The sequence below is a fragment of the Oncorhynchus clarkii genome, chromosome 24 (genome assembly GCF_045791955.1).
Source record: "Oncorhynchus clarkii lewisi isolate Uvic-CL-2024 chromosome 24, UVic_Ocla_1.0, whole genome shotgun sequence".
NCBI lineage: Eukaryota > Metazoa > Chordata > Actinopteri > Salmoniformes > Salmonidae > Oncorhynchus > Oncorhynchus clarkii.
The window spans coordinates 39,421,351-39,443,894 of NC_092170.1; the positions used below are offsets into that span (position 1 = coordinate 39,421,351).

Below are 22,544 nucleotides of genomic sequence, written 5' to 3' on the forward strand. Positions count from 1 at the left end.
AAGCCCAGCAGCAAAAACAGCTATATGTAGCAGAACCAGACTACCAACCAGACTTGGATCCAGAGCAGGAGCCGGAGAGAGTCTCATTCCCCTGATGTGTAGAAGGTATGGAGAAATACAGCGCCACACAGACCCATATATGTCAGGATACCTCTCTTCTCTGGGTTAAATACCTACTGTACCTCTGTGGGTATTCCTCTGGGGGCCACACTGTGGGTAATGACATGCCATGGAGGGAGGGGCTAGAGGCTGCTCTGCTCACCCAGTCAGGTCCTGCTTCTTTCAGCTATAGAGAGAATAAGCACCAGCATCAGAACTATGTTGACTGTAATGGTTTAGATAGACATAAACATACAGTAGACACACAATAACCATGAGCCTCTCTTATATTTCCCTTACTGTCTAGTCCTCTTGTCACGCTGACTCTACACAGAATGTCACAATTGTAATCCTAATGGCAGTCTGGCTCTACAGAGTATTTCCCCTTAAGTCTAGTCCTCTTGGCACGTTGCCTCACAGTTGAAGTCAGAAGTCTACATTCACCTTAGCCAAATCCATTTAAACTCTGTTTTTCAAAATTCCTGACTTTTAATCCAAGTTAAAATTCCCTGTTTTAGGTCAGTTAGGATCACCACTTTATTTTAAGAATGTGAAAAGCTTTTATTTCTTTCATCACAATCCCAGTGGGTCAGAAGTTTACATACACTCAATTAATATTTGGTATCATTGCCTTTAAATTGTTTATCTTGGGTCGAACGCTTTGGGTAGCCTTCCACAAGCTTCCCACAATAAGTTGGGTGAATTTTGGCCCATTCCTCCTGGCAGAGCTGGTGAAACTGAGTCAGGTTAGTCGGCCTCCTGGCTCGCACACGCTTTTCCAGTTCTGCCCACAAATGTTCTATTGCATTGAAGTCTGGGCTATGTGATGGCCACTCCAATACCTTGACTTTGTTGTCCTTAGGCCATTTTTGCCACATCTTTGGAATTATGCTTGGGGTCACTGTTCATTTGGAAGATCCATATTCGACCAAGCTTTAACTTCCTTACTGATGTTTTGAGATGTTGCTTCAATATATCCACATAATTTTTTCTCCTCATGATGCCATCTATTTTGTGAAGTTCACTAGTCCCTCCTGCAGCAAAGCAACCTAACAACATGATGCTGCCACCCCGTGCATTACGGATGGGATGGTGACTTCAGCTTGCAAGCCTCCCACTTTTTCCTCCAAACATAACGATAGTCACGATCTTTGTCCCCATATGCAGTTGCAAACCGTAGTCTGGCATTGTTAAGGCGATTTTGGAGCAGTGGCTTCTTCCTTGCTGAGTGGCCTTTCAGGTTATGTCGATATAGGACTCTTTTTACTGTGGACACAGATACTTTCGTACCTGTTTCCTCCAGCATCTTCACAAGGTCCTTTGCTGTTGTTCTGTGATTGATTTGCACTTTTCGCACCAAAGTACGCTAGTCTCTAGGAGACAGAATGCGTCTTCTTCCTGAGTGGTATGATGCCTGCGTGGTCCCATGGTGTTTATACTTGCAACCTATTGTTTGTACAGATGAACGTGGTACCTTCAGGCATTTGGAAATTGCTCCCAAGGATGAACCAGACTTGTGGAGGTCTACAAGTTTACTTCTGAGGTCTTGGCCGATTTCATTTGATTTTCCCATCATGTAAAGCAAGGAGGCACTGAGTTTGAAGGTAGGCCTTTAAATACATCCACAGGTACACCTCCAATTGACTTAAATAATGTCAATTAGCCTATCAGAAGCTTCTAAAGCCATGACATATTTATCTAGAATTTTCCAAACTGTTTAAAGGCACAGTCAACTTAGTATATGTAAACGTCTCACCCACTGGAAGTAAGAAACAGTGAATTATAAGTGAAATAAACAATCTGTAAACAATTGTTGGAAATATTACTTGTGTCATGCACAAAGCAGATGTCCTAATAGACTTGCCAAAACTATCATTTGTTAACAAGAAATGTGTGGAGTTGTTGAAAAATGAGTTGTAATGACTCCAACCTAATTGTATGAAAAACTGCGACTTCAACTGTGTATGAAAATGTTTATTATATTATTATAATACATAATATGATGCATTACAATATCAATTGAACACATGCACTTCAATGTTATATCAATTCAATAAGGAATAAAGCTTTTCTCCAACAACATGGAAGTGGTTCCACTCTGTAGGCTACTGCTAATCACATCATTTAGCAGGTCAAATTAGATTTTTAAATATATATATATATATTATCACTTTATTTCAACAAGGAACACAGTCTGAGACCAAGGTCTCTGTTACAGCTGGGCCCTGGGTATACATGTTTACACATACAGCTTATGTACAATGATTAAAACAAGACAAACAAAACTATCACAGATAACACAATAAACATACAGCAAGAGATTTAATTTACCGTAGGTTATTCTACTAACAGCACAAGAACTTGTCTTTCCTGAAACAGTTACAAGCAATTAAAAAATACAACTGCTCCAATAACTATTTAAAATGCAGCACAGTACTGTCTATTATCGAGGGCATTAGTAATATCATTTTAACAATCTAGATTTCACCAATCTCTCATAACATTGGAATATCTAAAGTGAACCTGTGTCATGTTACTAGTTACAATGTCACTAATGATTACCTGTTAAATTGTTGGTAATCTCTGTCAGAGTAGTCCTACCTAACTGTATGATAAACCATATAACTGAACGTTACAATGTTTTTTCCACTCAATCATTTCTTAATAACGTATATCATTGGATGTCTTCTCCATAAGGTGTTTCTTGGTGTTCTTCTCCGGCCGGAACAGAATAATAAAGCATTTAGGAACAAATAATAGAAAGAACAACCCAAAGCTAGAGGTGATGATGGCAAAGATCTCCACAGCTACAGTCAACTTCCCAGGAGAGCTGACATAAGCTGGGATAAAGGTGATCCAGACTGCACAGAATATGAGCATGCTGAAGGTGATGAATTTGGCCTCGTTGAAGTTATCAGGCAGCTTCCGAGCCAGAAAAGCCAGCACAAAGCACAAGAGAGACAGGAGTCCGATATAGCCCAACACAGCCCAGAAACCAATAGCTGAACCCACATCACACTCTAGAATGATCTTTTCCTTGTAGGTAGTGAGGTTTTTAATGGGGAAGGGAGGGGACAGGACCAACCACAGAGTGCATATCAAAGCCTGGACAAACGTGAAGGACACTACAGTCAATCTCTGCTGTGGAGGACCAAACCATTTCATGACATTACTGGCTGGAAGTGTAGCCCTGAAGGCCATCAACACCACTATTGTTTTCCCCAGAACACAAGAGATGCAGAGGACGAAGGTGATCCCAAATGCTGTGTGACGCAGCATACAGGACCACTCAGAGGGCTGGCCAATGAAAGTAAGAGAACACAGAAAACACAGAGCCAAGGAGAAGAGCAGCAGGAAGCTCAGCTCAGAGTTGTTGGCCCTGACGATGGCCGATGTTCTATGGCGGTAGAAGACAGTTGCCGTGGCGATGGCCAGACAAGCCCCGCCCACAGAGCAGGCGGTCAGGATGATTCCGAGGACCTCGTGGAAGGACAGGAACTCCACAGGCTTAAGGACACAGCGGTCTCTCTCAGCGTTGGGCCAGTACTCCTCGGGACAGATCAGACAGTCTGAAGAATCTGACCAGGACAATGTGACAGACATCAAATGTTAATAATAATAGATTCACTACTATGCCTTTGTTGTGCTGTTAATATGAATAAACCACTACTTAGTAAACCGTGATAGAAATTACTACACAACTGTTCCTATAGTCCTACCTGTGTTATTACTGATCTCTCCCTCTGCACATTGGATACAGTCATAACAGCATACAGGCTTTCCTTTCTGTACAGCCTTACGAGTGCCTGGGGGACAGCTCTCACTGCACACTGACACAGGTACTTGTGAACTGTTCTTTACCCAGGTGATTTCCCTCTCGATGTCAAGCCTCTGGTCAGGAGGCAGGGACCCATCATAGAGCCCCACTGTCACCAACTCCATCTTCCCACTCTCCCGTCTCTGCCAGTTGACCAGCTCATAGGTGGCCACTGGGTCCCCGTTGGCATCGAAAGACACCTGGTACCCGTTACGAGAGAAGTTCACCCTCCTCAATCTCTCCAGGACCTGGGGGTTGGAAGGTCAAGGGAGAGAGAGAGAAGGGATGTGAGAGAAGGAGAGAGGTGTAGGGAGATGGAGATAAGGGAAGAGAGAGATGAGTGAGGGGAAGAGAGATGGAGCGATAGATGGAGAGAGGGGAAGAGAGAGATGAGAAAGGGGAAGAAAGATGGAAAGAGAGAAATTGAGAAAAGGGAAGATAGATGGAGAGAGAAACAGAACATAAATTCAACTCAAATTTATCAGATGTGTTACTTCAGAAGAAGTTGTAAAGTATAATGAGAACTCTACGGCCTTCATACATGTAGTCTATATAAACATATTTATCAGGAAATTATACTACAGACTTGTCATTCACCTGTGTTGGCTTCACATTAAGGTTTTTGTCACAGTTCACAGTGGAGTTTTCTCTCTCTTCACAAACGATGCTGTGGATGGCGTGTGCTATGGCATAAACAGCTTTATACACCATGTTAGTGACACGCAGCTGGGATGTATCTGTGTAGGGGGCCTGTAGCTGCTGTATATCCTCACTGCCATCACACACCTTCTCTTCAACCCCAACACCTGTAGAGGTCCCTACAGACAGACAGACAGACAGACAGACAGACAGACAGACATGTAAATAGATAGATAGACTGATGGATGCATGGATGGATGGATAGATAGATAGATACATAGATACCTGTCTCCAGCCGACAGCCAAAGGCTCCCTCCCAGAACTCAGTGAGCGTGGGAGAGTTGGACACCTTCTGTGGGGAGAGGTCCAGGAGGAAGTCCCTAAGACCGGGGATGACAGAGCGTTGGATGCCAAATCCAATGGCCCCGGCACACAGACCGAAACGCAGCATATCTGGGTCAGTGACCCAGGACTCGCTCCCAATCCACTGGCGGGGCGGAGAGGGCAGGCGTTCCATTTCCCTCAACAGGATTTTCATGTCCCAAGAGGATACAAATGCAACCACCACCCGGGCTGTGGAGCTGGGGAACATGATTATATCATATGCTTATTATGCTGGTCATGATTGTCATTCACTGGAATGTCTCAGTGAAGTGAACATGAACATTAGTATTAATCAACACTTTTGACGTAATTAAGATATGCAAATCATGTTGGTCTCACAGGGTGTCAGGGTAGCCTAGTGGTTAGAGCGTTGGACTAGTAACTGGAAAGTTGCAAGTTCAAACCCCTGAGCTGACAAGGTACAATTCTGTCGTTCTGCCCCTGAACAGGCAGTTAACCCAATGTTCCTAGACCGTGAAAATAGGAATTTGTTCTGAACTGACTTGCCTAGTTAAAATAAAATCAGCTTTTGGAAAAGAGAGAAATTAATGAGAATAGTATTTTTTTTATAAATATGGTCTTGCATTTGTGTGAATGAAAAGTTCAGAAGTAGTCATGGATCACCTGCGGATCACGTCAGCCAACCTTTGCACTCTGCTGAGTGGGTTGGTACGGGAGAAGGCTTCAGAATACTCCACACAGATACCTTCCTCTTGTGCTGCCTGTAGGAAAGCAGCCATCCCGTAATTACCGTAGTCAGAGTCGGAACGGACCGCCCCAATCCAGGTCCAGCCGAAGTGCCTGATGAGGTGGGCCAGAGCGGCAGCCTGGAACTGATCACTGGGGATGGTTCTGAAGAAGGTTGGATACTGTTTCTTATCACTCAGACACGCACAGGTGGAAAAGTGGCTCACCTTGGTAAAAACAGACAGTCGAAAACATGAGAAAGAACATCATGTCGGCCAAACGAGTCTCAGGTATTGGTTACTTCCTACTTTTTTTGTTTAGCTGTGTGGTATGAGGTTAGGGAGACATTAATAATGTATTGTTTTTCATTGGGCCAGATTGAAAAGGATACACATTTCTACCCGTTTCTATCTTAGTTGTTCTATTCATATTGATAATAGTATTATAAGACATACTGGTGTTGTGAAAAACATGAGTAAAAGGTGTCCCATAACAACTGGTCTCCCATAACAACCTAGCCTATGAAAGATTGTCCTCAGACCATGTTTTAATGCCTCTAGATGTTCTCCAGACTCATAGTTCTCAGTATATGTTCAAATGCCTTTCTCCTCAAAATTTCACACAGAAATGTATATTCCTGAAAGAGAGGCGAATATACAGTAGGAATACAGTATGTTAAAAGTTTAACTCCTTCCTGAAGGAGAGGAGAATATAAAGTAGGAATACAGTAAATTTAAAATATGCTAAATGATTTCTTTCCACAGTAGTTTACCTGAGGAATTCCAAAAGGTCCGATGATGCGCAACATGCTGATGGTTGGCGTGGAGCCAGACTCGCCCACGATAGCTGTCACTGTAGGCGACCCCGAGCACTCTTCTCCGGTATCAAACATGGGATCCAGGCCGTTAGCCAGCTGGAAGGCCACATTCATGGCCATGGGGACCGTGGTGCACGAGTCGTGCACTTGATAACCGAGTGTGACACCTGGTAGAAGGTCTGAACTGTTGTTTATCTCCTCAACTGCGAAGACCATGGCGCGCGAGAAGCGCAACTCACGGGAATCCAAACTGTAAATAGAAGATAGGTGAGTGAGGACCACTTGACTAAATGGTAAACTAGCCTATAGATTATATGGTTAAATGAGGGCAAACATCTTAAAATCTAGCCTTATTTTCCACACTGTCTACTTGCCTTCACATTTGATAACTGTAATTGAGGACATTGTTGTATTGCCTGCATTTGAAAATGTGACACTTTGTAACAGTAGGCTTTATCTACTCTCTCAGACACAAACACTGTTTATCTGTCTTTAAACACGGTTTATCTGGCTTTAAAACACTGTTTACCTGTCATTAAACACACTGTTTATCTGTCTCTAAACAGTGTGTCTCCGTGTCTTTAAAACACAATTTATCTGTCTCCCCACACAGCCACAGTCCTGTCCCCTGCTCCCTCTTGCGCTCACTGACCTCCCTGTGCACTGCAGGGGCTCAGGCAGGCTGGTGTAGCTGTGTTCCACAGTGTGCATGTAGTTGTGGATGGAGAAAACACCCCCGATGACAAAGTCCCCGTCCTGGGAGAACGCCGGAGGACGAGGGGTGCCTTGGAGCCTGCATCTGACAGACTCCAGCCCAGAGGCAGAGGCAGATGAGAGCAAGGCAAGCCCAGCAGCAAAAACAGCTATATGTAGCAGAACCAGACTACCAACCAGACTTGGATCCAGAGCAGGAGCCGGAGAGAGCCTCATTCCCCTGATGTGTAGAAGGTATGGAGAAATACAGCACCACACAGAACCACATAGGTCAGGATACCTCTCTTCTCTGGGTTAAATACCTACTGTACCTCTGTGGGTATTCCTCTGGGGGCCACACTGTGGGTAATGACATGCCAAGGAGGGAGGGGCTAGAGGCTGATCTGCTCACTCAGTTAGGTCCTGCTTTTTTCAGCTATAGAGAGTGTATGCACCAGCATCAGAACTGACTGTAATGGTTTAGATAAACATACATTAGACACAATAACCATGAGCCTCTCTTATATTTCTTGCACTGTCTAGTGCTCTTGGCACGCTGGCACTGCACAGTATTTACCCAACAGTCTAGTCCTCTAGGCACCTTAGCTCTTCACAGTATTTCTGCTATAGTCTAGTCCTCTTGGTAAGCTTCCTCTCTTATATTTCCCCTACAGTCTAGTCCTCTTGGCACGTTGCCTCACTTACAGTTGAAGTCAGAAGTTTACATTCACCTTTGCCAAATACATTTAAACTCAGTTTTTCAAAATTCCTGACTTTTAATCCAAGTAAAAATCCCCTGTCTTAGGTCAGTTAGGATCACCACTTAATTTTAAGAATGTGAAAAGTCAGAATAATAGTAGATACAATTATTTATTTCAGCTTTAATTTCTTTCAGCAAATTCTCAGTGGCTCAGAAGTTTACATACACTCAATTAGAATTTGGTAGCATTGCCTTTAAATTGTTTAACTTGGGTCCACAATTTTGGGTAGCCTTCCACAAGCTTCCCACAATAAGTTGGGTGAATTGTAGCCCATTCCTCCTGACAGAGCTGGTGTAACTGAGTCAGGTTTGTCGGCCTCCTCGCTGGCACATGCTTTTTCAGTTCTGCCCGCATATGTTCTATTGCATTGAGGTCAGGGCTTTGTGATGGCCACTCCAATACCTTGACTTTGTTGTCTTTAGGCCATTTTTGTCACAACTTTGGAAGTATGCTTGGGGTCACTGTACATTTGGAAGACCCATTAGCATCCAAGCTTTAACTTCCTAACTGATGTCTTGAGATGTTGCTTCAATATATCCACATAATTTTATCTCCTCATGATGCCATCTATTTTGTGAAGTGCACCAGTCCCTCCTGCAGCAAAGCAACCCCACAACATGATGCTGCCACCCCGGGCTTCACGGTGGGGATAGTGTTCTTTGGCTTGCAAGACTCCCCCTTTTCCTCCAAACATAACGATGGTCACTTTGTCCCCATGTGCAGTTGCAAACAGTAGTCTGGCATTGTTATGGTGGTTTTGGAGCAGTGGCTTCTTCCTTGCTGAGCGGCCTTTCAGGTTATGTCGATATAAGACTTGTTTTACTGTGGATATAAATACTTTCGTACCTGTTTCCTCCAGCATCTTCACAAGGTCCTTTGCTGTTGTTCTGTGATTGATTTGCACTTTTCGCACCAAAGTACGTTAATCTCTAGGAGACAGAATGCATATTCCTCCTGAGCGGTACGACGCATGCGTTGGCCCATGGTGTTTTTACTGCGTACTTGTCACGGTTGTCGTAAGAACGGGACCAAGGCGCAGCTGATATTGAGTTCCACATATTTATTCCAAAGTGAAAATTAAACCAAAAACAATAAATCAAATAAACGAACAACGGAACGTGACTACATGACTACAAAACGAGTTGCAATGACTATAAACTAAGTGTATGTAAACTTCCGACTTCAACTGTGTATGAAAATGTTTATTATATTATTATACATAAATTGATGAACTACAATATCAATTGAACACATGCACTTCAATGTTATATCAATTCATTCAGGAATAAAGATTTTCTCCAAACAACATGGAAGTTGTTCCACTCTGTAGGCTACTGCTAATCACATCATTTAGCAGGTAAAATCAGATTTTAACACTCTAGATTTGAACAATCTCTCATAACATTGGAATATCTAAAGTGAACCTGTGTCACGTTCCTACAATGTTACAATGTTACCAATGATTATCTGCTAAATTGTTGTTCATCTCTGTCAGAGTAGTCCTCCCTAACTGTATAATAAACCATATAACTGAACGTTACAATGTTTTTTAACCTCAATCATTCCTTAATAACGTTTATCATTGGATGCCTTCTCCATAAGGTGTTTCTTGGTGTTCTTCTCCGGCCTGAACAGAATAATAAAGCATTTAGGAACAAATAACAGAAAGAACAACCCAAAGCTAGAGGTGATGATGGCAAAGATCTCCACAGCTACAGTCAACTTCCCAGGAGAGCTAAAATAAGCTGGGATAAAGGTGATCCAGACTGCACAGAATATGAGCATGCTGAAGGTGATGAATTTGGCCTCATTGAAGTTATCCGGCAGCTTCCGAGCCAGAAAAGCCAGCACAAAGCACAAGAGAGACAGGAGTCCTATATAGCCCAAAACAGCCCAGAAACCAATAGCTGAACCCACATCACACTCTAAAATGATCTTTTCCTTGTAGGTAGTGAGGTTTTTAATGGGGAAGGGAGGGGACAGGACCAACCACAGAGTGCATATCAAAGCCTGGACAAACGTGAATGACACTACAGTCAATCTCTGCTGTTGAGGACCAAACCATTTCATGACATTACTGGCTGGAAGTGTAGCCCTGAAGGCCATCAACACCACTATTGTTTTCCCCAGAACACAAGAGATGCAGAGGACGAAGGTGATCCCAAACGCTGTGTGACGCAGCATACAGGACCATTCAGAGGGCCGGCCAATGAAAGTAAGAGAACACAAAAAACACAGCGCCAAGGAGAAGAGCAGCAGGAAGCTCAGCTCAGAGTTGTTGGCCCTGACAATGGCAGAATTACGGTGGTGGTAGAAGACAGCTGCCGTGGCGATGGCCAGTAGAGCCCCGCCCACAGAGCAGGCGGTCAGGATGATTCCGAGGACCTCGTGGAAGGACAGGAACTCCACAGGCTTAAGGATACAGCGGTCTCTCTCAGCATTGGGCCAGTACTCTTCGGGACAGATCAGACAGTCTGAAGAATCTGACCAGGACAAAACAACAGACATCAAATGTTAATAATAATAGATTCAGGTTTTATTTATTTACAAATACAATGCTGCACTTTGTGAGTTTACAATAAAGAATGTTGAATTAATGTGCAGATTACATGAGATAATAAGAACAGGAACATGATTGACAGACACTACCTTTGTAGTGCTGGTAATATGAATAAACCACTATTCCTATCGTCCTACCTGTGTTATCACTGATCTCTCCCTCTGCACATTGGATACAGTCATAACAGCATACAGGCTTTCCTTTCTGTATAGCCTTACGAGTGCCTGGGGGACAGCTCTCACTGCACACTGACACAGGTACTTGTGTACTGTTCTTTACCCAGGTGATTTCCCTCTCGATGTCAAGCCTCTGGTCAAGAGGCAGGGACGCATCATAATGCCCCACTGTCACAAACTCCATCTTCCCACTCTCTCCTATCTGCCAGTTGACCAGCTCATAGGTGGCCACTGGGTCCCCGTTGGCATCGAACGACACCTTGTACCCGTTACGAGAGAAGTTCACCCTCCTCAATCTCTCCAGGACCTAGGGTTTGGAAGGGCAAGGGAAAGAGAGAGAGATGGGACGAGAGAGAAGGAGAGTGATGAAGAGAAATGGAAATAAGGGAAGAGATAGATGAGTGAGAGGATGAGAGATGGAGAGATAGATGGAGAGAGGGGAATAGAGAGATGAGAGATGGAGAAAGGGGAAGAAATATGGAAAGAGAGATAAGGAGAGAAGGGAAGAGAGATGGAGAGAGGGAGAGAGAGAAACAGAACATTAATTTGAATCATATTTATCAGATGTGTTACTTCAGAAGAAGTTGGAAAGTATATTGACAACTCCTAGGCCTTCATACATGTTGTATAAATAAACATATTTATCAGGAAATTATACTACAGACTTGTCATTCACCCGTGTTGGCTTCACATTAAGGTTTTTGTCACAGTTCACAGTGGAGTTTTCTCTCTCTTCACAAACGATGCTGTGGATGGCGTGTGCTATGGCATAAACAGCTTTATACACCATGTTAGTGACACGCAGCTGGGATGTATCTGTGTAGGGGGTCTTTAGCTGCTGTATATCCTCACTGCCATCACACATCTTCTCCTCAACCCCAACACCTGTAGATGAGGTCCCTACAGATAGACAGAAAGAGAGAGATAGAGACAGAGAGACAGAGAGACAGAGAGACAGACAGACAGACAGACGGATGGACGACGGACGGACGGACAAATAGATAGATACCTATACCCAGCCTACAGCCAAAGGCTGCTTCCCAGAACTCTGTGAGCAGGGGAGAGTTGGACACCTTCTGTGGGGAGAGGTCCAGGAGGAAGTCCCTGAGACCGGGGATGACAGAGCGTTGGATGCCAATTCCGATGGCCCCTGCACACAGGCCGAAGCGCAGCATCTCTGGTTCAGTGACCCAGGACTCGCTCCCGATCCACTGGCGGGGTGGAGAGGGCAGGCGTTCCATCTCCCTCAGCAGGATTCTCATGTCCCAAGAGGATACAAATGCAACCACCACCCGGGCTGTGGAGCTGGGGAACATGATTAATATGCTGTTCATGTTTGTCATTCATTGAAATGTCTCAGTGAAGTGAACATGAACATTAGTATTAATCAACACTTATGACATGTTTAAGATATGCAAATCATGTTGGTCTCACAGATCAGCTTTGGAAATGGGAGAATATACCAACAATAATATATTTTGTAAATCTAGTCTTGGACTTGTATGAATGAAAAGTTCACAAGTAATCATGGATCACCTGCGGATCACGTCGGCCACCCGTTGCACTCTGCTGAGTGGGTTGGTAAGGGAGAAGGCTTCAGAATACTCCACACAGATACCCTCCTCTTGTGCTGCTTGCAGGAAAGCAGCCATCCCGTTATTACCGTAGTCAGAGTCGGAACGGACCGCCCCAATCCAGGTCCAGCCGAAGTGCCTGATGAGGTGGGCCAGAGCGGCAGCCTGGAACTGATCACTGGGGATGGTTCTGAAGAAGGTTGGATACTGTTTCTTATCACTCAGACACGCACAGGTGGAAGAGTGGCTCACCTTGGAAAAAACAGACAGTCGAAAACATGAGAAAGAACATCATGTTGGCCTCACAACTCTAATGTATTAGCTACTTCCTGCTATTTTATTTAGCTGTGTAGTTTGATGTAGGCTTTATCTTGGCCAGTACCTGGTTAAATAAAGGTGAAATATAAAACATTTTAGGGAGGCGAGATATTAATAATAATAAGCCAATCTATTGTTTTTCATTAGGCCAGAATGAAAAGGATACACAAAACGGTGACACCAATCCCTGGTTTCCCATAACAACCTAGCATATGAAAGATAGTCCTCAGACCATGTTTTAATGCCTCTAGATGTTCTCCAGACTCATAGTCCTCAGTCTATGTTCAAATGCCTTTCTCCTCAAAATTTCACACAGAAATGTATATTCCTGAAAGAGAGGAGGTTAAACAGTAGGAATACAGTAAATTAAAAGTTTAACTCATTCCTGAAAGATAGGAGAATATACAATATAAATACAGTAAAATAAAAGAGGCTGAATGATTTCTTTCCATAGAAGTTTACCTGAGGAATGCCGAAAGGGCCAATAATGCGCAACATGCTGATTGTAGGCGTGGAGGCAGACTCGCCAACGATAGCTGTCACTGTAGCCGACCCTGAGCACTGTTCTCCGGTATCAAACATGGGGTCCAGGCCGTTAGCCAGCTGGAAGGCCACTTTCACGGCCATAGGGACCAAGTTGCAGGAGTCGTGCACTTGATAACCAAGCATGATACCCGGTAGAAGGTAGGAACTGTTGTTTATCTCCTCAACTGCGAAGATCATGGCGCGTGAGAAGCGCAACTCACGGGAATCCATACTGTAAATAGATGATGGGTCAGTGAGCACCTCCTGATGAATGATGAACTAGACTATAGAATGTTACCATGGCAAACAGCCTAATATCTAGTATCATTTTCCATACTGTCTATATGTCTATACTTTTGTTGTCTGTAATTGAGGACACTGTAGGTTAGCCTGCATTTGAAAATGTGATCCTTTGTAACAGTAGACTTTACCTACTCTCTGAGACACAAATACACTCTTTAAACACTGTAGATCTGTCTTTAAATATACTGTATCTCTGTCTTTAAACACGCTGCTTCTCTGTCTTTAAAACACAATTTATCTGTCTACCCACACAGCCACAGTCCTGTCCCCTGCTCCCTCTTGCGCTCACTGACCTCCCTGTGCACTGCAGGGGCTCAGGCAGGCTGGTGTAGCTGTGATCCACAGAGTGCATATAGTAATGAATGGAGAAAACACCCCCGATGACAAAGTCCCCATCCTGGGAGAACGCCGGAGGACGAGGGGTGCCTTGGAGCCTGCATCTGACAGAATCCAGCCCAGAGGCAGAGACAGAGGCAGTTGAGAGTAAGGCAAGCCCAACCGCCACCACAGCTAGATGTAGTAGAACCAGACTACCAGCCAGACTTGGATCCAGAGCAGGAGCCGGAGAGAGCCTCATTCCCCTGATGTGTAGAAGGTATGGAGAAATACAGCGCCACACAGACCCATATATGTCAGGATACCTCTCTTCTCTGGGTTAAATACCCACCGTACCTCGGTGGGGATTCCTCTGGGGGCCACACTGTGGGTTTGGCCATGCCATGGAGGGAGGGGCTAGAGGCTGCTCTGCTCACCCAGTCAGGTCCTGTTTCTTTCAGCTATAGAGAGTGTATGCACCAGTATCAGAACTATGTTGACTGTAATGGTTTAGATAGACATAAACATACAGTAGACACACAATAACCATGAGCCTCTCTTATATTTCCTCTACAGTCTAGACCTCTGGGCAAGCTGTATCTACACAGTATTTACCCAACAGTCTTGTCTTCTTGGTATGCTGGCTCTATACAGTTAATCCTCTGCAGTTAGTCCTCTTGGCACACTGGCAGTACACAGGATTTATTCTACAGTCTAGTCCTCTTGGTAAGCTTCCTCTCTTATATTTCCCATACAGTCTAGTCCTCTTGGCACGTTGCCTTTCAGTTGAAGTCGGAATTTTACATTTGCCTTAGCCAAATCTATTTAAAAACAGTTTTTCAAAATTCCTGACATTTAATTCCCTGTCTTAGGTCATTTAGGATCACCACTTTATTTTGAGAATGTGATACGGCCGAATAATAGTAGAGAAAATGATTTTTTTCAGGTTTTATTTCTTTCATCACATTCCCAGTGGGTCAGACGTTTACAAACACTCAATTAGTATTTGGTAGCATTGTCTTTAAATTGTTTAATTTGGGTCAAACATTTTGGGTAGCCTTCCACAAGCTTCCCACAATAAGTTGGGTGAATTTTGGCCCATTCCTCCTGACAGAGCTGGCCACTACAAAACCTTGATTTTTTGTCCTTAGGCCAATTTAGCCACAACTTTGGAAGTATGCTTGGTGTCACTGTCCATTTGGAAGACCCATTTGCGACCAAGCTTTAACTTCCTGACTGATGTCTTGAGATGTTGCTTCAATATATCCACATAATTTTTTCTCCTCATGATGCCATCTATTTTGTGAAGTGCACCAGTCTCTCCTGCAGCAAAGCAACCCCACAACATGATGCTGTACCCCCGTGCTTCACGAATGCAAGACTCCCCCTTTTTCCTCCAAACATAACGATAGTCACAATCTTTGTCCCCATGTGCAGTTGCAATCCGTAGTCTGGCATTTTATGTTGATTTTGGAGCAGTGGCTTCTTCCTTGCTGAGCGGCCTTTCAGGTTATTTCGGTATAGGTCTCGTTTTACTGTGGAAACAGATATACTTTCAGACCTGTTTCCTCCAGTATATTCACAAGGTCCTTTGCTGTTGTTCTGGGTTTGATTTGCACTTTTCGCACCAAAGTACGCTAATCTCTAGGAGACAGAACGCATCTTCTTCCTGAGCGGTATGACGCCTGTGTGTTACCATGTTGTTTATACTTGCGTACTATTGTTTGTATAGATGAACGTGGTACCTTCATTCATTTGGAAATTGCTCCCAAGGATGAACCAGACTTTTTTTTCTGAGGTCTTGGCTGATTTCATTTGATTTTCCCATGATGTCAAGCAAAGAGGCACTGAGTTTGAAGGTAGGCCTTGAAATACATCCACAGGTACACCTCCAATTGACTCAAATGATGTCAATCAGCCTGTCAGAAGCTTCTAAAGCCATTACATATTTTTCCTGAATTTTCCAAGCTATTGTCGTGTCTTTGGCATCATTAATACTGAAGACTAAATTTGATCAAATAACTCTCTTAATTATTATTACACGATTAAACAAATTAATCATGTTACTGTAATTAACTAAGAAGTCGGGGCACCAAAGAAAATATTCAGATTACAAACTTATAATTTTCCTAATATAACTTTCAGATATTTTAATATCTGATCAATTAGTATTCCAATGAATTAATTATTCTTTACCTCACGCTAGTCTCATTCCAAACATCTATACGGTAGCTGAAGGAGAAGAATATACAGACCAGACTTTAGGAGTGGACTACGGGCTTGAAGACTGGCCGGTTCTTTGCAAGGTTGTGTGTCCCGAACTGAAAGTTATGACAAAGGGGTATAGGTTGTTCACGGGTTACGAGACCCGTTGGGAAGATACCCCTGACTCTTCAGGAAAAGTATTTCACAGGGTGAAATTATAAAGAAAGAATGGACTTCCATGTGGATGCGTGGAGTTCCATATCAGCAACGAGGAAAACGCAGCCAAAACATTTGTGATTGTGGCCTGACTTGGGATTTTAGGTTGCACATGCTTATTAAAGTTGGGATCTAATGGAATTGAAAATGTTAGAGTTGTTGGACGTTCTTTTTGTACAGAGCCAACAGCGGCAGAGCATTGTTCATGTAAAGAAGTGCATAATATATACGAATCCTGAGGATTATGATTCAAAGGAACACCAAGAAGGTACATCCTCAGAAGGGACAGCCCCCGAAGAAAACTAAGTACACGGCTGCGAAAACCACGCCCTGATACCCAAAGGACTGCTTCAACAATAAGAGGAGTGCCCTTAAATTCTTAAGGTATATAAGGGGCAGCATTTTCACTTTTGGATAAATAGCGTGCCCAATTTCAACTTCCTGCTACTCAGGCCAAGAATATAAGATATGCATTGTTAGTAGATTTGGATATAAAGCACACTGAAGTTTCTAAAACAGTTTGAATCATGTCTGTGAGTATAACATAACTTATGTAGCAGGCAAAACCCCGAGGACTAACCTTTCAGATTTTTTTTTTTAGGTCTCTGTCTGTTCAGTGTTTTCTCATTGGGAAACGATATTTGTTAGGAACTTGTTTTCAGTTCCTACCACTTCCACTGGATGTCACCAGTCTTTTGAATTTGGTTGAGGTTATTCCTTTGTACAGTGAAACAGTATGGCCATCTAGGAACTGCGTAACACTGTTGAGAGTTGCGCAAGACTTGAAAAGTAGCTTGGTTTGTTGTCTTCCTGTATTGAACACAGATAGACCCGTCTTCAATTTGATCGAATATTAACGTTTAACAATACAAGTTGTATTACAAAAGTAGTTTGAAATGTTTTGGCAAAGTTTACAGGCAACTTTTGAAATATTTTGTAGTGACGTTGCGCAATTTGGAAGCTGTTTTTTCTGGATCAAACGTGCCAAATAAATGGACATTTTGGATATATATGGACGGAATTAATCAAACAAAGGGACCAATTGTGATGTTTATGGGACATATTGGAGTGCCAACAAAAGAAGCTCGTCGAAGGTAAGGCATGTTTTATATTTTATTTCTGCGTTTTGTGTAGCGCCTGCAGGGTTGAAATATGGTACTCTCTTTGTTTACTGTTGTGCTATCATCAGATAATAGCTTCTTATGCTTTCGCCAAAAAGCCTTTTTAAAATCTGACATGTTGGCTGGATTCACAACGAGTGTAGCTTTAATTTAGAATCTGTAATGTGTGATTTAATGAAAGTTTGATTTTTATATCATTTTATTTGAATTTGCCGCACAGCATTTTCCCTGGCTTTTGGCCAAGTGTATACCATAAGAAGTTTTTATACCCTCATGCATGATAAATACAGCATCATTCGCGTGTACACAGGAGTGCATCACGGAACACAGCGGCTTCTACCTGACTCTCCCCAGTAATGCGTCTGCACATATATATCGTAATAACCAAAGTTCGAATTATACAACCAATTTTCCAAAGCCTATAGAGTTATCAGACGCCTGGGAAGTAGGTCTCAGTGAGATTACATACCCCCATAGTTGGTATGATATCAAGGATAAGGACCGTGATTTTTATTGCAAAAGGATATCGGAACCTGCAAAACTTATTAAGGTTAAAAAAGGATTCTACAGAACCATCGACAGGATCGTCTCAGAGTTGAATTAACTCCTAACCCAGAACAATATGGAAATACTCTTGATCTACAACCCTATACATAAACATGTACAAATCTCAGGGGATGCTGGTGGGGGTATAAAAACCAGCGTAATTTAGCCTACATGTTGGGGATGGGTCCCAATTCAATGGACGTATGTAAATTATTCCCATTCCCTGCGGATATACATGCAGGATTTTACAACATATTTGTGTATACCGACATCATATCCTATCAAAGGGTCGGAGACAGCTGTGTGCCCCTCCTGAGAGCAGTTCATATAGACGTTAAGGATGGGGACATAATCACTGTCACCTACGACAAGCCACACTACGTACCTGTAAGCAAGAAATATATTGAAAACATTCTGGTTGACCTTAAACGGATCAGAACGAAAACATCAAATTTATTTATGGTAAAACGATTGTAAAACTCCACTTTAGACCCATAAAAACCTCTCTACATATATAGTATAATATTAGTATTATATATATATTTATATAAACATAATACAAATAAATTAAAAGGGTTATGGACCACCAACATCTCGACCCTAACCGCTATGTCATACTATGTTGCTCAAGTGGTTAATGGTTTACCCGGCTATTATGGATCCCCAACCATGTACGGTTCGGGGATAGGAGGTATATTTCGTAACCTCTTTAGGATGGTTTTACTGTTTATGTAGAGAGGCCTCAGCATAGCCAAACCACATTTAAAATCAGCGGCAAAAAATATAGTAAGTGAGGTTGTAGCCAATGCTATGACCAGAACGGCGTCACCAGATGCCGAGCATCAAGAAGGCTCGGGGCCTATGATGTTGTCTCGAAGACCAAAAAAGAGACCTCCGGGTATAATGCTCAGGCCTGCCCCTAAAAAGCGGAGGTTAACCGTTAAAAGAAACTCAGTAAGTCAAAGACGTGGTAAAGTGAGGAGGCCTGGACCAAAAACAACAAAAAAAATACTCTGAAGTATTTTCTAAAAGAACAAGCAACATGGCTCTTTTACACCACACGTCCTGTGAAGCCATAAAGACAGAGCTCAATCTTTCACGGCCCCTTAACTCTTGAGACTAGGGGGCATTATTTTGATGTTTGGATGAAAAATGTACCCAAATGATACTGCCTATTTCTCAGGCCCAGAAGCTAGAATATGCATACAATTGGCAGATTATGATCACATCGCGTCAGTGGGTGTCCTTAGATTTTTTCATGAGCAAGCAGCTTGGAGCAGACCTTTTCTCTCTCTCTCTCTCCTAATGAAAAAGCTACCGTCCTTTTAAAATATTATCAATTATTTATTGTAAAAACAACCTGAGGATTGATTATAAAAAACGTTTGACATGTTTCTACAAACTTTACGGATACTATTTGGAATTTCCATCTGCCCTTCTTGACCTGCACGAGCCTGTGGATTATTCAACATAACGCGCCAACCAAATGGAGGTTTTTGAACAAAACAAACATTTATTGTGTAACTGGGAGTCTCGTGAGTGCAAACATCCAAAGATCATCAAAGGTAAGCGATTAATTGTATTGCTTTTCTGACTTTCGTGACCAATCTACTTTGCTGCTAGCTGTTTGTAATGCTTACCATCGTCTGCTGAGAGAGCTGTCCTAACATAAACGCGTTGTTTGCTTTCGCTGTAAAGCTTTTTTGAAATCTGACATGCCATGTGAATTAACAACAAGCTAAGCTGTTTTTTGGTATATTGCACTTGTGATTTCATGACAAGTAAATATTTGTAGTAATTTAATTTGAATTTGGCGCTCTGCAATTCAATGGACGTTGACCCCGCTAAATGATCCTGCTAAAGGGATCGGTGCGCCAAGATAACCCAACATTCAATAGAGATGTCCAGTAATGCGGAGATAGCCCCACTCTCTGCCATTACAGACAACGGTCCTATAGAATGTTTCATACCAGGCCACGGTGACAACTATCTGGACCTCAACAACACCTTGGTGCATTTACGTCTAAACGTGACCAAAAGAGATGGTGCTAATATTGCAGACGATGCCAAAGTGAGTCTCATTAATTACCCAGTGGCCACCATCTTCTCCCAAGTGGATGTGACTTTGGGTGAATGCCTAATCAGTCAAAGCAGTGCCACATACCCTTATAGGGCCATCATGGAGTGTTTACTCAACTACTCCGAAGACACTCTCAAGAAACAATTCAGCGAGGGGCTGTTTGGCACGGATACTGCAAGTGTCTATGGAATCGACAGACCGTTCCACCGGTGCAAACAAAGGACTGGAGGCACGCGCTAGCTACTGTGCCGAATCTCGAGACTTTCATCTGCTAGGGCCTATAAACTCTGACATTTTCTTTCAAGAACGTTTACTCTTAAATTTGGTTGATTTAAGACTAAAATTAACCAGGGCCAAGGATGAGTTTTGCTTGATGTCTGCCCAGGACGGTGACTTTAGATTAAAAGTGTTGGGGGCAACGCTTTTTATTAAAAAAGTGTCTGTATTTCCGGCAGTTCGTCTGGGTCACTCACAGGCTTTGATGAAAGGAAATGCCCTTTACCCTCTCCAAAGAATTACCATGAAAACATTTAGCATACCTGTGGGCAGTAGATATCTGTAGTCAAGAAAACCTTTTTCTTGGCCCTTTACATTGTTATAGGTTTGGTTGATCACGCCTCTAAAACGGGCAGCTTACATAAAAACCCATTTAATTTTCAACACTTCAATGCAGAGTATGTAGCTCTCTGTCAGGATGGACGTCAGGTCCCTGCTAAGGCTTTCCAACCACAATTTAATAACATATCTGTGCGAGAATTTTACAATCTATTCCTGGCTACCGAGAGGCATCTAAAAGATCTCTCTTTACCTATTGACATAAATTATTTTGCAGAGGGTTACACATTGTATGCTTTCAATTTAATACTTGATGAAGACACCTCAGGAAATCTGTCTGTGGTGTCCCAAGGTAACCTCAGGCTGGGAATGCGTTTTGGTACACCTTTAGACTGTACAGGTAGCATGATTGTTTATGCCTGCTCTGATTCAATCTTGGAAGTGAATGCCCGTAGACAGGTCTTAGTGGATTATTATTAAGGATCGTTGAGCAAAGACATGAATACCCAAGAGTTGGAAGGGCTTATGAGCCGATTGATTGGAAAACAATGTTGTGGAATGTTGGCTTGTGATGAATTACCTATTGAGAAATGGCCGGAGTGGCCGGCCATGTTTATTGTCAATACCCATCCTAAACACATGCCGGGTGAACACTGGCTAGCTGTGACATTAGAAGACGAAGGAGGAAGAAAAATCTCATCTTTTTTTGATTCCTACGGCTTTCCCCCCAGTTTTTCACATTTCCCCAAATCTATTAAAGAATTTTTTGACCAAAGGCTATACTACAGCATCAAACAAGTGCAAGATAACCTTTCCACAACATGCGTTCAACACCGTGTATTCTACCTACGCCAAAGAGCCCGGGGAGTTTCTTTTGAAGATGTTATGTCTCTTTATAATGATGATTTAAGAAGTAATGACAACGTTGTTTCTTGTTTTGTTAGAAAATATAAAAAGTCTTCAAATATGTGTCCTTTAAATGTTAAATTGCTTAATTTTTCAAATAAAATGTGTTGAATTTAATCATAGTCATTCAAAATGAATCCAAAACGTCTAACCACCCTGAGAGATCGGGATTAGGAAAAGGTCTGGAGACTTTCAGGGGGGTAAATGAGTTATCATAATCCCTTTCATAGGGGGGGGGTTGTTGGGGCATCTTTAGGGGTGCTGTATCTCGTTTTTGTTTAAAAGCTTGAATCTGTTGATGAAGCTTATAGTTGGGTACACCCGAGAGGGGAATGTTGAGGATTGCCAGGGCCTTAAACCACCCAGATAGTTGCTAAGTGGGGGGTTCCAATCACCCTGTTTGCTTACATAGACCAGAGGGTCTGTGTCGTGGTAAAGAACCCGCCTCTGAAGCTGCTCCATCAGGGTGTACAGTTCAAGTCGGCCGTAGGCCATGGTAAATGCTGCAAGAAACACATTTACATTACATTGCACCAGGGCAATGTCTTGACTCAAGAATGAAAAATGTGAAATATCGTATTGGTCCGAAAAAACAAATTCCCAAAATTCTTTGGGGTCTTTAAGTACAATTTCGACACATTCCTTTTGGTTTTGTTGACCTCTATTCTGTCAGGGTCAAGAAGTATGCCTTCTCTGTCGCGATAGTCTTGAATGTACTTGTCTTTGCTCTCTTGATCTGTGACCGATGCAGGATAGCCTGAAGCCATTTGCTTGCATCTCAAGAATGTCTTGATGTACTCTTTAAAAATAGTGTCTGATTTCCTGGAAAAGTTCCACACTTCAAAGATTTGGGCCACACGATACCCCATCTCTAGAGCCTTAGAGAATTCAACTGTGACCCATACACCTGTCAGGGCTCTTTCTTGATCTGAGTGATCACAAGGCTTTTCCTAGTTGTTGTTTTCACTGCAGGTGCGACAAAGGGGAAAGAAAAGTTTTCCTTGAGGTCACTTGTAAGGCAACACTGGTACAAACAAACCCCTGGGATGGTAGACAGTTGCTTTGATCAGACCAAAATCGTTTTGGAGTCAGTCAAAGTAGCAGTAAATAATTTAAGAATGCCCCATAGGATAGCATGAGGAACTCATTACATGAGGATGAAGGGATGTAAAATCGACATATCCTATTGTCTTGTCGGGTTGCGCTACATAACTCAATGTCAAAGCATTGGTACGGCCTCCATACAA

General features: G+C 42.7%; 1 protein-coding gene and 1 pseudogene across 1 annotated transcript; one reads left to right on the forward strand and one right to left on the reverse strand.

Moving 5' to 3' along the window:
* The first annotated feature begins 1,673 nt into the window (after positions 1–1,673).
* Positions 1,674–22,544, forward strand: part of LOC139382530 (extracellular calcium-sensing receptor-like) — a 45,965-nt pseudogene continuing 25,094 nt past the window's right edge.
* Positions 9,464–14,971, reverse strand: LOC139382542 (extracellular calcium-sensing receptor-like). Its single transcript, XM_071126643.1, has 8 exons — positions 14,906–14,971; positions 13,647–13,750; positions 12,988–13,282; positions 12,170–12,459; positions 11,658–11,938; positions 11,310–11,518; positions 10,595–10,940; positions 9,464–10,380 (listed from the first exon to the last, which is right to left on the reverse strand). The coding sequence occupies exons 1-8, from the start codon at positions 14,954–14,956 to the stop codon at positions 9,464–9,466; spliced, it is 2,493 nt and encodes an 830-aa protein (XP_070982744.1). The 5' UTR covers positions 14,957–14,971.

Coding starts and splice junctions, on each gene's coding strand:
- LOC139382542 (XM_071126643.1), bottom strand. CDS start 14,956: ATGAGGAGAAAAAATTATGTGGATATATTGAAGCAACATCTCAAGACA. Junction 13,283..13,646: donor CCCCTGCAGTGCACAGGGAG/GTCAGTGAGCGC, acceptor ATCTATTTACAG/TATGGATTCCCGTGAGTTGC. Junction 12,460..12,987: donor GCCCTTTCGGCATTCCTCAG/GTAAACTTCTAT, acceptor GTTTTTTCCAAG/GTGAGCCACTCTTCCACCTG.